Source organism: Nuphar pumila, chromosome 9, assembly GCF_984573655.1.
Source record: "Nuphar pumila chromosome 9, dmNupPumi1.hap1.1, whole genome shotgun sequence".
Classification (NCBI taxonomy): domain Eukaryota; kingdom Viridiplantae; phylum Streptophyta; class Magnoliopsida; order Nymphaeales; family Nymphaeaceae; genus Nuphar; species Nuphar pumila.
In genome coordinates this window covers 114,400,833-114,413,974 of record NC_143257.1, presented here as the reverse complement: position 1 = coordinate 114,413,974, position 13,142 = coordinate 114,400,833, and the positions used below count along the sequence as shown (strand labels likewise).

The following is a 13,142-nucleotide window of genomic DNA, read 5'->3' as shown; positions in this document are numbered from 1 at the left end:
CATAAGGTCCTTCTATCAACGTGTGAATGTGTTATTCCATGTATGTTTGAGTGATATTGCTCTATTTTAAAATACCTTATTAAGTAAAATTATTCTCAAGTTAATGGCTTGTGTATAATGTTGGATTAACGAATTCTTGCATTATATTCTTAGGTATATACCACGAGTAACCTTTATAATTATTATTGGATGTCATAAGCATGGTTTGTCATCATAAACTCGAATGCATATTTTAATAATATTAAATGTGTTTCTCTATTATGCGCTATATTTTTTAGTGGGTTGTGTTTATGCTTCTTTTTTAGCATTTTATGAATAAAACTTGTATGTTTTAAGACTCATGTATGCTTGTTGCTTAGCCCTTAGTAGCTTTTTGTGCTTTTGCCCATTGGTGGCTTATTGATTTGAGTTCGTGTGCACTTTTGTAACCCTTAGTGACTTCTTTCTTGTGCATTGATATTTCATTGCATTCTTAGAGATTTTATATTTATTGTATTATGATAAAATTTTTGTATGACATATGTGGGTTCATAGTTGGAGATAGTTATGTATGTTATTGAACTTCTATATAGCTCTTTGTGAATCTCTATATGTTTGCTATCAATTGTCTCATAGTAGATTTAGGATTTAGATCTGGCGTTTTATAAGCTATTCTTTAATAAGATCATATATTCTTGTCTCTTTATTGAGATTTATTGGATCTTTTGTATGCGATGTGCCTTAGTGCACATGTTTCTTGATTATTTATGATTTCATTATCTTCTGAAGGATACTCAAACTTCATGATTCCATCTCCTCTATGTAGATTGCTTATATTGGGCATGATCCTTGTCCGTTATTTGCTTGTTTATAAAATTTTCATGCCACATCTTGTGTTGTATATGATTACACTTGTTTCTAAATTTTTATTGAACTTGATTTGAAATTGTGTCTTTCAACTCGATTTATGTATTTGAACTCACCTTATTAGAAATTGGTCTTTCCATGAGTTCGTTATTGCCGTACTATGACATTTGTTTGCCCATCGCAGTATTTTGTATGATGCATAATTTTTCTTGGCCTTGTTGTTGGGTCAGAGTTAGCCGTTGAGGTGAGTTATGTGTGCACCTTAAGTCATTTTATAAGTCTGTAATTATCAAAGTTTATGAGTGTCGTGTTGACACTTGTTTTGGATCTAATTGATAGTTGACTGGCCTCTGAATCCATGTTGCTTTTGTTGAACTATGGTTGTTTGTTGGGGTGACTTGTGTGCACCTCGGTTTTGTCAGTTTAGATTGTCGGCTTATAGTTTGGTTCTAACTGATCGTTGTTTGATCTCTGGTCCCATGAGTGTGTTGTATCACTCATTTGTATATTTGGCCATTATTATTATGGATGCTTATAATTATGTTTATCCGTGATGACTATTTTTTTGAAATCATGGTGTTTTGAAAGATTATAAAATTTAATATCTTTGCCTTGATTTGTAAATCTTTCTTATTCTTCTTTGTGATAGTAGTTTTGTTTTTATTACAAGCTCTCTTACCTCGTGTGTTTTCTCCTATTATACCTCTTATTTAAGTGTCATTTTATATAGACAAGAAATGTTTTTTTTTTCAATGTGGTGAGTTATGTGCACCCATTGGTGCCATTTGTAGTTTTACAATCATTTGTGAGGTGAGGTATATGCACTTGTGGTTGTAGCTGGTGTAGTCAGTTTTAGTTACGAGTTTGTTGGTGCATGGTCACTAGTTTGGTAATGACTGTCGTTTGTATTGTGCTCTTATTTTAGTAGCTAATACACTTGAATTTTGAGGTTTGGAGGTCTAGTGAGGTGATTGCTTCTGGTGGTCGAACTATTGTTGTGTTTTGCAAAATATCATTTCTTGATATTTGTGAGATTTTAAATCTCTTCATATTTTTTTTAAGTTGCTTTCTCTTGAAAAGTTTTCTTGTAATTGGTCCATAAGTGACTTTTTTCATTGATTCTAAACTATTGCATGGTTCATTTATTTATGCATTAGTTGTATGGTTAATATTGCTTCTAAAATGTAATAGTTAATTAATCCATGTTTGTCATATTTGTCTTTTCTTATTCTTTATTGAATGATTTGAATAATTTCTTGTATCTTCTGCTGTGTAAAAATGATTCGTTCTTAAAATAAAATCTATCTATGAGTAATTTATTCTCCTTTGTAGGATTTTATGATGTAAACGAGAGTTACCGAAAGCACCATAGGGTATGGGGAAGCGTGTTTTCCCGAATCGCGTTTCAGAAGCACGAAATGTGGCACTTTCGAAACGTGCTGGGAAGCACCAAAAAAATTGGGAAGCACGCTTCCCATTTAGGGGAAGCTCGCTTTCCCTTTTTTTTTGTGTTTTTATTTTTATTTTTCTTTCTTTTTTCTCTTTTTTCACTTCCTAGGTCGCTTTCGATTTGCTTCGTATGTCGCTTCCAAGATGATTCTTGGTTTGCTTCTAAGTCGTCCCGCGCTTCTCTCTTCCTAAAATTTTGAAAGTGCCTCACTTCCTGGTTTCACTTCCAGAATTGCTTCTCGCTCCTGCTTCTTCAATTGACAACTCTGATATAAACTCCTTTGTGAGTTATTATTCATGGTATTGATGTTTGAAAATCCATGTTTCATGTCTTTTATGCATTAATGTGCTTTTTGTGATAAATGTTTATTGACTTTGAATAATGCATGTTTTCATGAATGTTTAAAGTGATTAATGATTTATGAGCTTATCTTTGAGATATTTTATGTATGCATCTCTCCTTTTGATAATATGAAATTATGTTCTCTTATGAATTAAAAACTATGATTTCTTAAAAATTATCTATTGAGGTAAGTCTCTCAATGCCTATTGTTGAAAAATTAATGATTTTTCAAAATTAATGTCAAAATTATTTCTTTAAATGATTTTAAAAAAATGTTAAATTGTCTTATTAAATATTTTCTATATATTGTATTTTTGGCATGCATGACCATCTTTTCTCCATAATATATATATATATATATAACTATAATTATTTCTAGTTGGATTGCTCTTTTAGATCTATTTACAAGTTCTCAAAGTATTGGCGTTATTATATTATGGAAGAACATGAGGATATTTTGTGTAATGGGATTCGTTTTGTAATTGCAAACTTACAGTGAGACACCGTAAGTTTGAGGGAGGGTGTTAAGATATATATATATATATATATATGTATACATATTATATATTGTTTATATGTATATACATGTGTATATATTTACATATATTATATACTTTAAGTCAACCATGGTTGACTTTGACTAGCTATTGAAAGCTAGTCCAACGGCTAGTGTGGTCTCCTTTTCATCTCTAATCTCTCCTTTCCTCCTATAAATATGTGAGTGTGTGTGCATAGTGAAGGTGAGAGAGTGATGGGTAGATTTAGGTTCTCTGCGAGTGTTATGTGTAATAACCTTAATTTTTAGGTTTTTATTTAAATATATTATGATATATATTTCTTAACAATGTGATTTGGGCTCGGGATCCAAGTCGCGGATCCGGGATCCATAAAGGGGTCTTTATATATGTATTTATCTCGTAAAACATATATGTAATTACATAAGTGCAAAATTTTTCAATTTGGCGAATTATTTAAGAGATAACTACGTATATAATGTATGTATGGGCGTGGGATCCACATTTCGGATCCGATACCCAGATAGGACCCATTTGGATATAGGTAAAATACCCTATATATTCGTATACCTGATTAAATATATATAAAAATATATATTATATGAGAATTTTTAGGGGGATCCACGATTGGATCCATTTGGATCCAATCCATGGATCCATACCAAGTGTGAGGCAAGGGTCCGGTCGGGTTTGGATCCTGAGCCGCAGGTCGCAGACCCGGACCCGACCCTCTCGTTAAAAGAAAAATTTAAAAATTTAATTTAAAATGCAAGAAGCTCTTGGACCCGGGTCGGACCCGACCCGGATCCGTAACCCGATAGGGTTTTTAAAACCCTATATCGGGTTGTTTTGTTTTAAAAGAAGGAAAGAGCATGAATCGTGCCTAGGGCACGATTCCTGCCCTTTCTAAAGGAGGAAAGGATGGTAAGGGAGGGGGGGGGGTCGGCTGGCGTAACCGATCCCCACCCATCTCGGCTAGAAAAAGGGGGGGGGATCTACCGATAAGAGGGAGTGGAGAGGGGATCTCTTCCCTCGTCGCCCTCGTTTCTCCCTTCCCTCATCTCTCTCTACCCTCGTTTCTCTCTCTCTCCCTCGTGTGGACGTGTGATGGGGAGGTGGAGGTCGCCGGACGGCCACAGCCACCAGCAGCTACCGCAGCCACGATAGGTGCCCTCGTCACAGCTGCCGCAAGGGGCGATTCCAGCCGGCCCTACCCACACGATTGCAGCCGTTGATCGCCGGAAATTTCTTAAATAGGTACGGGCTCTCTCTTTTGAAATCGGGTGAGAAAGGGGGTATAAACTGGATTCCATGTAAATTTTTTTGGGAAATCTCGTCTTGAAATCCCTGTTTTTTTGGGCTTTCGGTGGGTCGAATCACATGGGATTAAATTGCGAGTTTTTTTCACAATGCTTCTTGAGAAGGATTTAGTTTCAGCAAGCTAAGGGAATTGCAGCTCGTAGGATGGCTTTTTGAACCTATTAAGAACCTGATTCCTGAATTTAAAACTGATTTTAAGTTTGATCGGTGGTTTAATATGAGTTGGGTATGATTTGTCTTAGTTGGGAGTTTCGGATTTTAGGGTAGGACATGGATACATTAATTTTCTTGCTCTATGAGGTCCAAGTTCGCGGTTTAAACCTGTTTCCAGCTTAAGGGTATTCAGATTTTTTTTTATTCAGCATATTTCAATACATTCTTTTTTTGAAATTCTGTTCAGACCATATAGTTCAATGGAAGCCCGAGATTTTATTTTGCTAAATGTTGGTGATTATACTTGTGTCTAACCCGATTGGTTACTTGTGTGCATGTATTAGCTGCCTACTCTTTTTGTATTCAGACTATTTGATGAAAGGGTATTTGTTTCTTGCATAGGGTTGATAACATAGTTCAGATGCAATCCCACAACTTAGAGTTCAATCAAGACATTGATAGAACAGTCAAACTTACATAATTACGTTTTTGTTTAGGGGGCTCATGCTATTATCATTTTGTTCTCATACGAAAAGAGATCTGTTTCCATACCTTTTGTTGTATATCATATCTGATCCCAGGGCATTTCAGGGATGTCTGGTTGATATGAGGCAGGATTGTAGAGGTTGACAAAGACATGGGACCCAGTAACAAAAGAAGAATTCAAGCCAACTAGGTTTCTGAGTTACACGAGCATAAAGTATTGCTTAAATTAGCTGTCGTAAGTTAGTTTGGCAGTGCTAATAAAATGTATTTTTCCTATTTGCCGTTGTTGGCAAGATCCTATCTGATTTCTTGAAATCCGATTCCTTGAAAACAAACTAACACATTGTGTCTCATGTACATCATGTGGATTAGACATCTACTTTTTCGCATTCAGAACCCAATTTACCAATTGAGGCAACCTTCTACATGTTAAGTTGCACTTTAATGTAAGTTTGCAAAAAGAAAAAAAAAAGGAGGCAGTTCCATTGGTGCCTTCCTGATCTCCCTCCTCTAGGTATCTTCGTATATGCCTGAACAGGTTTTCGGGCCCTCTTTGAAGAAAGGGCTGACTGCCAGGCCTTGGCAGTCTCCTGCGCGGGCTCTGGTAGAGTCTGTGCAGTGACTGTCAGGCCTAGCAGCTACCTGACAGCCGTGTTGGACCCCCAAGCAGGGTCTGTACAGGTTGAAATATCCAGGCTTTGTTTTTTTATATGCTTACAGGATCAGTTCAAATTTCCTTAACTTGTATCTAGTTGCTTTCCAGGTACAATTGTTGGGCTCGATTGAGTCGAATAAAAGGTTTCTTCAAGCATGTTGAATTCTGGAATGCTCTCTATTGATAATGGAGTCAATTGTACCCATGTGAAAGAATGAGTTATTCACGTGCATATGCTTAGATGATCATGCTTCAGTGAAAGTGTCGATTTCACGATTGTTCATACACGCACACTGAAATTTATGAGTTTTGCATGATCATTCACATGTTATAATTGGAATGATGCATTTGACAGGAATTGTGCAATGAATGAAAGTATGCATTGCATGTTGGTGTGGGAACTCGTGCTCATGCATTTAAATATTATTGATTTTGTCATAGATGAATGTGCATTGAAAAGCGTGTGAAAAGAATGCATAGTGGCATACTCTTTATGATTTTTCTTGCTTGTGAATGCAGTGATGATCAAATTGGATCATCAGGGGCTGGGTGAGCCTCGAGAACCAGTCGTTCTCTGATTTAGTTATTTTGATGCATTACAACAAATCAAATGTGATATTAATGTTTTACCGCACTGTTCTATGTTGTCATGGGCTGTGATCCCGTGAAAAGCTTAGCATGCTGATGTGCAAGCTTATGTCATTAATTCTGCATGTAAATTTGCAAATGTAAAAGAAATGACTTAATAACCAGAAAAATGAAAATAAAGAACAGTGTAATTCACTTTCTCCTTGATGTCCCTGCTTTAGCGTGGGAATCTTGGATATTGCGGTTTAGGGGAAACCGTGAGGATACAAAAACTCCGTGTGCATTTTGTTGCCCCTGAACCCGATATTGAGGTTCTTCTCCTGGCCACGGTTTTAGGGAGAATCCGCCACTTTACCCGGGAGTGGTGTGTTAGTCACAGCTGTGAGTTTGTTTTGGTATACCAAGAAAGTGGCGCCAGTGGATGGTGTTTTCCTTGGTGTCCCCGACTTTGGATGTTGTTTTCCAAGGTTCCGATGGATGGTGCTGTTTCCTGATATCGGTCGAGGGCTAAGTTTGGAACCCGGTAATAAAATACCAATTTTGTGTGAAGTTACCCCGGGAACCCTACTTGACCTCGGGGTTTGTACCCGTTTGGTGTATCCGCGGGCCACTGTAATTAAAAAGAGAAACTTAAGGATGTATGCATTTAATAGGACATGCATATGGAAAGAGGAAAACTTAAATGGAAAATAATAAATGGTTCATGCATTGCACATAAATCATGCATATTCTTGCTCTGCATTACTTCATGCATGTTTACCTGTTCACTCGGTTGTTATATTTTGATCATTGTATGATGTTGATCTCTTTTGCCTTCAAATGCCTTTATTGATTAAATTATAATCACTGTTACTTACTTAGAGTTCTCTTATGCTTAATGTTCATTTTATTGTTGCATAACTTGTTAATTGCCTTATAATTTGGTTATAATAATATCCTTCTGAAATATTACATGGATCTTATTTATGCTCTTTTTCTTATTTGATTCATTAGGGAAACCTGTACGCAGAACTCTTCGGATTTCTGACCCTCTTATTTTATTGGTTTTTCCCAGGCACAGGTGATCAGTGAAGTCGACTCGCTTCTGAGGGATACGAGGGTCACAATTGTTTCAGACGGCTTCACTTACGGACAGAGTGGCTCTACTGTTATTTCCTTTTAGTTTTTCTGATTTTCTTACAATTTGGTATTTCACTTTTGACATTGAACATATTACTCTTATTGATTCATTAATAAAAGAATTTTGTGGATTGGTTATGATTGATAAATGTAAGTTGCTTTGTGGTGTGTGGTTATCCAACTGAAATTGGAACTGTAAGGACCCCAGGTCTCTGGGAAGTTTTCCGCGACTCTTAAAAAAAAAAAATATTCCGCATTTTTCAAAGGTAGGAGTTGGGGTCATTACATTATGAGTGTTTTGTAGTGATGTTCTTTGTATCTTGAGTTTTTTCTTTGCATTTTTTGAATTTCATCCATAATGAAATTATTCATTCATAATATTTGTGCTCCATTTTTATTTCTTATGGTGAGCTTTTATTCAAATACATTATATTTCGGTTCTTGGTGTTCATTTTGGAATTTGGAGTGCATCAGGATACATGCCATTTTCGTGACATGTGCGTGTGTGTACGTACACACACACATGCATGTGCATGCTTCTGTTGCCAATAACTCGAGAGGCTATTCAAGTCTTTGCCATCTACACCAAGATCTGCTCTCCAAGTCAACTGCAGATCTTCTTTGAGATTGCATAGACTTGGATAGCCTCTTGAGTTTTGGCTACATGCAGTGTGGATAGGCTTGGGATAAATTCCTGACTCTGTCCAAGTTAATGGATACACCCACATATCTAGATGTAGTCTATTCAAAACTTGTCGGCTGTAGTTTTATTACAATCACAAGTGACTTGCCCATCTTACCGCATCAGGGTAGACTGGCTTAGAAAGCAGAAATAGCAATGGTATGAGTCACTTGGTTCATGTACACCAATAGCAAGACTTGCAAGAATCAACCAAAGCTTTATTGGTCTATGTGACCTGCTTAGTTCACAATGCTACTAGACCAATGCTCTAGCCAAGTCTTCACAATGCTACTAGACCAATGCTCTAGCCAAGTCTTGGATTATGCCTTACCATAGTTATTACTAAAGCACACTCAAGAAATGTCCTTTATTTTTATGTTTTAGGATGTGGAACAGAAGAAAGAACAAGGAAACCGTTATATAAAGGTGCAGGAATAGCTTTCTTAGTGCATAATTTTTCACATTCTAAATTATCTGAGGATTGATTGTGAAGACAAATTTCAACTTTCTTACTACAACAACAACAACTAGAAGCAGTGTTTATTAAAAAATTTCATGGTAGAGGCATATAATATAACCAAAAGCAGTGTACGTGATTAGAATTGAAGACGAAGAGTGTTAGAGGGAGGGCGGGTTTGTTCAGTTGGCTAACATCATTCAGATATTTAACAGTTAGAGACCTGTACGAGGGTGTTGGTTTAAAGAAGAAATACAAAGAAGGGAGCTGGTTGCTATTGCTAATGTCTGGATCTTATAGCAGCGTAGCACTTAATTTCATTGATGTTGCAAATGATGATGTTTATGAAACTGCATAGTGCTCATTTATTGGTTTCTTAAGATTTAATTATTTTCATAATTCTGTTTAATTGTTCATGTGAGATCTATACTGATGTCGGGTTACTGATCTTACTCGTATACTATTTCGTCATTGTTAACTCACTATGCTCTGGTAGTCTGATGTATCATATTACTAGTGCCCTCCCATGTGCCTTTCTGCCCTTTCTGGTTTAGGCCATCATCAATCCTGTGAATGAAATTCAATAGTTAGATCGTAAGTTAGCTTTGGCAAAATATATCTTAATTCAGGACTTTAATATGCTCAGCATGCTGGTGCTCGTGATGATAAGGGAGAGCCCATCTTCAAGGATGCATTTGGCAGTCCACTAACTTTTAGGTCTGTATTTTCTCTTGGTTGCTCTCGAGATGGGTGATCTCAGAACGAATTATATAGATCCCTATATTTTGCCATTTCTTGCTGTTCTATGTTCTGCTGACCTTTTAATATAAATGCTTTAATTTGTCCTATTTAATTTCAGTGGTAATATGTATGATGATATGCTCATTGCGAAGCTTGAGACTGTCTATACTGGTTCTGGTGATCATGGCTCTTCGATGGTTAGTGTTATCGCCTCCTTGGTCTTTGTTTGTTGTGTGTTTGGTGCTGATAGTGCATTGGTCTTTATTTTAACCACTGAAACTTTGTGATTGTCATTACAGTTTGTGTTTACCATGGAACAAGGGCTTCCTGTATTTCCGGAGTGGCTTTGTTTCAACAGAGTGAATGCTCGGGCTAGGACAGGAATGGGAGTTGGCCCAGCTCACCTCATTTTGAGGTACATAGTTATTGGCTGCTGAATTTATTTTCTCTCATAGCATCTTTTGTTATATGCTGTCTGTTGATAAATTCTGACTAATTATGGGCTAGTATTTTTTTTATTTTGTTTTGATCAATTTATTTTTTCTATATTCGAAGTAGTACAGTGACTGAATTTTTTGTTAGTTTATAAAGCTTTAGGATTTCACAATATTGGAGGCATGCGTGATGTTACTTCATGAATAGGTACTTGTAATTGAAGTATATTGCTATATCATTAACATAATTACCATTATCAATCTTGTCAATGCAATTTCTTGGGATGTTATGTCTTTTCTTTTATAAATATCAACACTAAACAAGTATATATATATATATATATATATATATATATATATATATATATATATATATATATATATATATATATATATATATATATATATATATATATATATATATATAACACAAAAAAATGCATAGATTCTGGATTTTTTTGGCAATAATATAAATAAAAAGCAGAAAAGTTTTCAGAAAATAAGGAAGAAGAAATCATATTTGAAAAAAAGACAGAAAAAGGGTTGTCAAAATATCATTTATAATATTGTCTTATTTTTAAAATTGTTGATATTTTGAAAATACCATGATTCTTTCCCTTAATAGTTTTCCCATTGTATGATATAGCATTGTCTTGTTTTCAAAATATCGCTACATCAGTGGTATGTCTCAATGATCATTATAGTTGTTGAAGTCAGTGTTGTAAGTATTGTTACTTTTGGGTTTTGCGATATGATGCACTCGTACACTCGTATCACGATACGAGTGTGTATCATATACGTATTGGGTGTACTGTACATTACACTTCTGTATCGTGTTGTATCGTACGATACACCTTCGACAGAATTTAAAAAGGCCGAAAGTTACTTTTGTCATTTTTTGTTTTAAATACCTTTTGAGGGCCGATTTCTCTATTTGTCTAGAGGCCATTAGAAGTGCATTTCCACAGTTTATTCACCCAAAGAAGTGGGTTAAGGTAAAAAAAAGTGCATTTCCATTATTTTTCACTCAAAAAAGGGGTTAAGGTAAAAAAATCTTTAATATGAGTAAAATTACAAAGCTACTCTCCAATTTTTTTTTGCTTCGGGGGACGCTGCCCCCGCTAACTTACCGCGAACATGAATTCACGAAAATTAAAAATTTATATAAAAGTAGAAATCAGACTCCACACTCCTCTAACAAAGATGGCATAAGATGATCCGACATAATAATGGGGCACTCAAGCAACGAGTGAAAACTGTTTGAAAATCGAGTGCAACTATTACCATAATATTTTAGTTTATATAATATGAAAATATGAGTCTTGTGGCATGTTCTTAATTGCAAGATATTTAATATTTTGCATTGTTCTTGTGAGATAGTTGATGTTTGATGACGTCTTATGCAACTCATAGATACATAAATGCTTCATATATGATTTTATGGTTGTATTTTGTGCAATTCATCATTGTTTCATGTGATATGATTTTTTTTAGAATTTTTGCTATTTTTTCTGATTTTTTAGAAAAAATTTATTAAAAATTTACGATATGTCTATGATACGATACAATACGGTGTTACTTTGGGCCCAACCGATATGGGTAACAATACGATACGTACAACCTTGGTTGAAGTTGTCAAGGGAGAGTTCTTACTTTAGATAAGTTAGAACTTAAATTAAAGTTCAAAATAAAATTGCTTTGTTACCGTACCTATTGGGTATGTCACATGTGTACGGGTACGAAAGGTATGACGCAACAATTTCAAAAAATGAGGGTACGGGGACACGACTATATATATATATGTGTGTGTGTGTGTGTGTTGAGAAAGAGAGTTTGGGTCTGGATCTATAATAAGGTCCACATAAAAAATTTAAAAAAAAAGTTTGTAAGGGAGGTGACTGTAATTTTTTGAAAAAAGTGGACAGGGGAAGGTCCATATCATAAATTAAAGAAAAAGTTTATAAGGGAGGGGGTGACTGTAATTTTTAAAAATAAGGGGGAGGGGGAATGCAATTCTCTTTTTAATAAAAACATAAGGCACAAAATATCTCTCTCTTTCTTTATGTGTTAGATTCGAAGAAGAAGAAAATAGGATCCGGTATGCTCTCTCTCTCTTCTTCTTCTTCCTTCTCCTCCTCTTCCTCTTTCTCTTTCATCTTCTTCTTCCTTCTCTTATTTCTTTTTTTCTTCTTCTTCATTCTTCTCCTTTTTCTTCTTCTTCTTCCTCCTCCTCTCCCTCTTTATTTTTCTTCCTCCTTTTTCTTCTTCCTCCCTGCCTTTCATTGAGGTCAAACAAAAAAAAAATTGGGTTGGGTCGAGGTTGGACCCGACCTGATCCGGACTAGCACGTACCCGTGCTGTGTTTGGTACCAGTACCCATGTGGACACGGGTACAGCTGCCTGGTTGCCGTGTCTATGTGACATAGATCAATGGTGATTCTTTCTTCTGAATGATTTGATGTCCTCAATATTATTTTTGTATTTCTTTGTTGATTGGCTTTCATGTACTGCTTTTATTCTACTTAGTTGACTGGAAATTTTGTTTGCTTGATACTCATACTTTCTATTTCATAAGACTCTGTTCGGGAGAAAATATTTGGCAACAAAATGCCAAATCCAATAATTACCAAATGCAGGATTTTGGGTTTTTGATGGATTTGAATTTTTCACCATTTGTTTGGAAATTCCTTATAAGATTCCAGCTAGAATTGGCATTTCCTTGCAACTAGTGGCTCCAGCGAAGCTTGTTAAGGCTGTAAGCAGCTTAGGTCCCCATTTATTAAAAGCCCTGATTATACTCGCATAACCTTATGAATTCATCTTTATAATTATGTTTCAAATTTGGCATGTAATGTTGGAAACTCATAGGTGCACACGAGCCGGGCTCGAGCCGAGCTTGAAAAGTTGTATACAAACTCGGCTTGAGTTCGAGCTCGAGCCAATTAACTTACATTTAAAAAAAAAATCATTGGCATAGAGAGCGGGATTTGAACCCAAGACCTCATGTATACACGGTATACACGTTACCCACTTAGCTAAAAGTAGGTTTTGTGACTAAAAGTCAACAAAAATAATACATATCCTAAAATTAGTCGCCATATGACACAATTGGACGAGCTTAATCGGGCTAATCAAGCTTAATCATTAATCAACCTTGAATGCCTGATCAAGCTCGGCTCGTTTACTTACTCGGACGAGTCCGAGTTGGGTTTAAACGAGCCGAGCTCGAGCTAGCTCAGCTCGTTGTGCAGCCCTAGAAACTCATGAAGGTGGGTTGCCAACCCCATGTGGGAGGGCTGAGGGCTCACCTCATACATATCCACCATTCAAGCTCTTGTGAGTTTCAAGTTCAAG

General features: G+C 35.9%; 1 protein-coding gene across 2 annotated transcripts in view; it reads left to right on the top strand.

Moving 5' to 3' along the window:
* Window positions 1–13,142, top strand: part of LOC149828943 (outer envelope protein 80, chloroplastic-like) — an 83,683-nt gene that overhangs the window by 30,573 nt on the left and 39,968 nt on the right. For both annotated transcript variants that reach the window (XR_016434093.1, XM_090017011.1), the window contains exons 11-13: window positions 9,260–9,330; window positions 9,473–9,551; window positions 9,654–9,769. Coding sequence is in view for 1 of the 2 variants with exons in the window: in XM_090017011.1 (XP_089873137.1) it covers window positions 9,260–9,330; window positions 9,473–9,551; window positions 9,654–9,769 (266 nt within the window). In the remaining variant the exon portion in view is untranslated. The remainder of the gene's footprint in view (window positions 1–9,259; window positions 9,331–9,472; window positions 9,552–9,653; window positions 9,770–13,142) is intronic.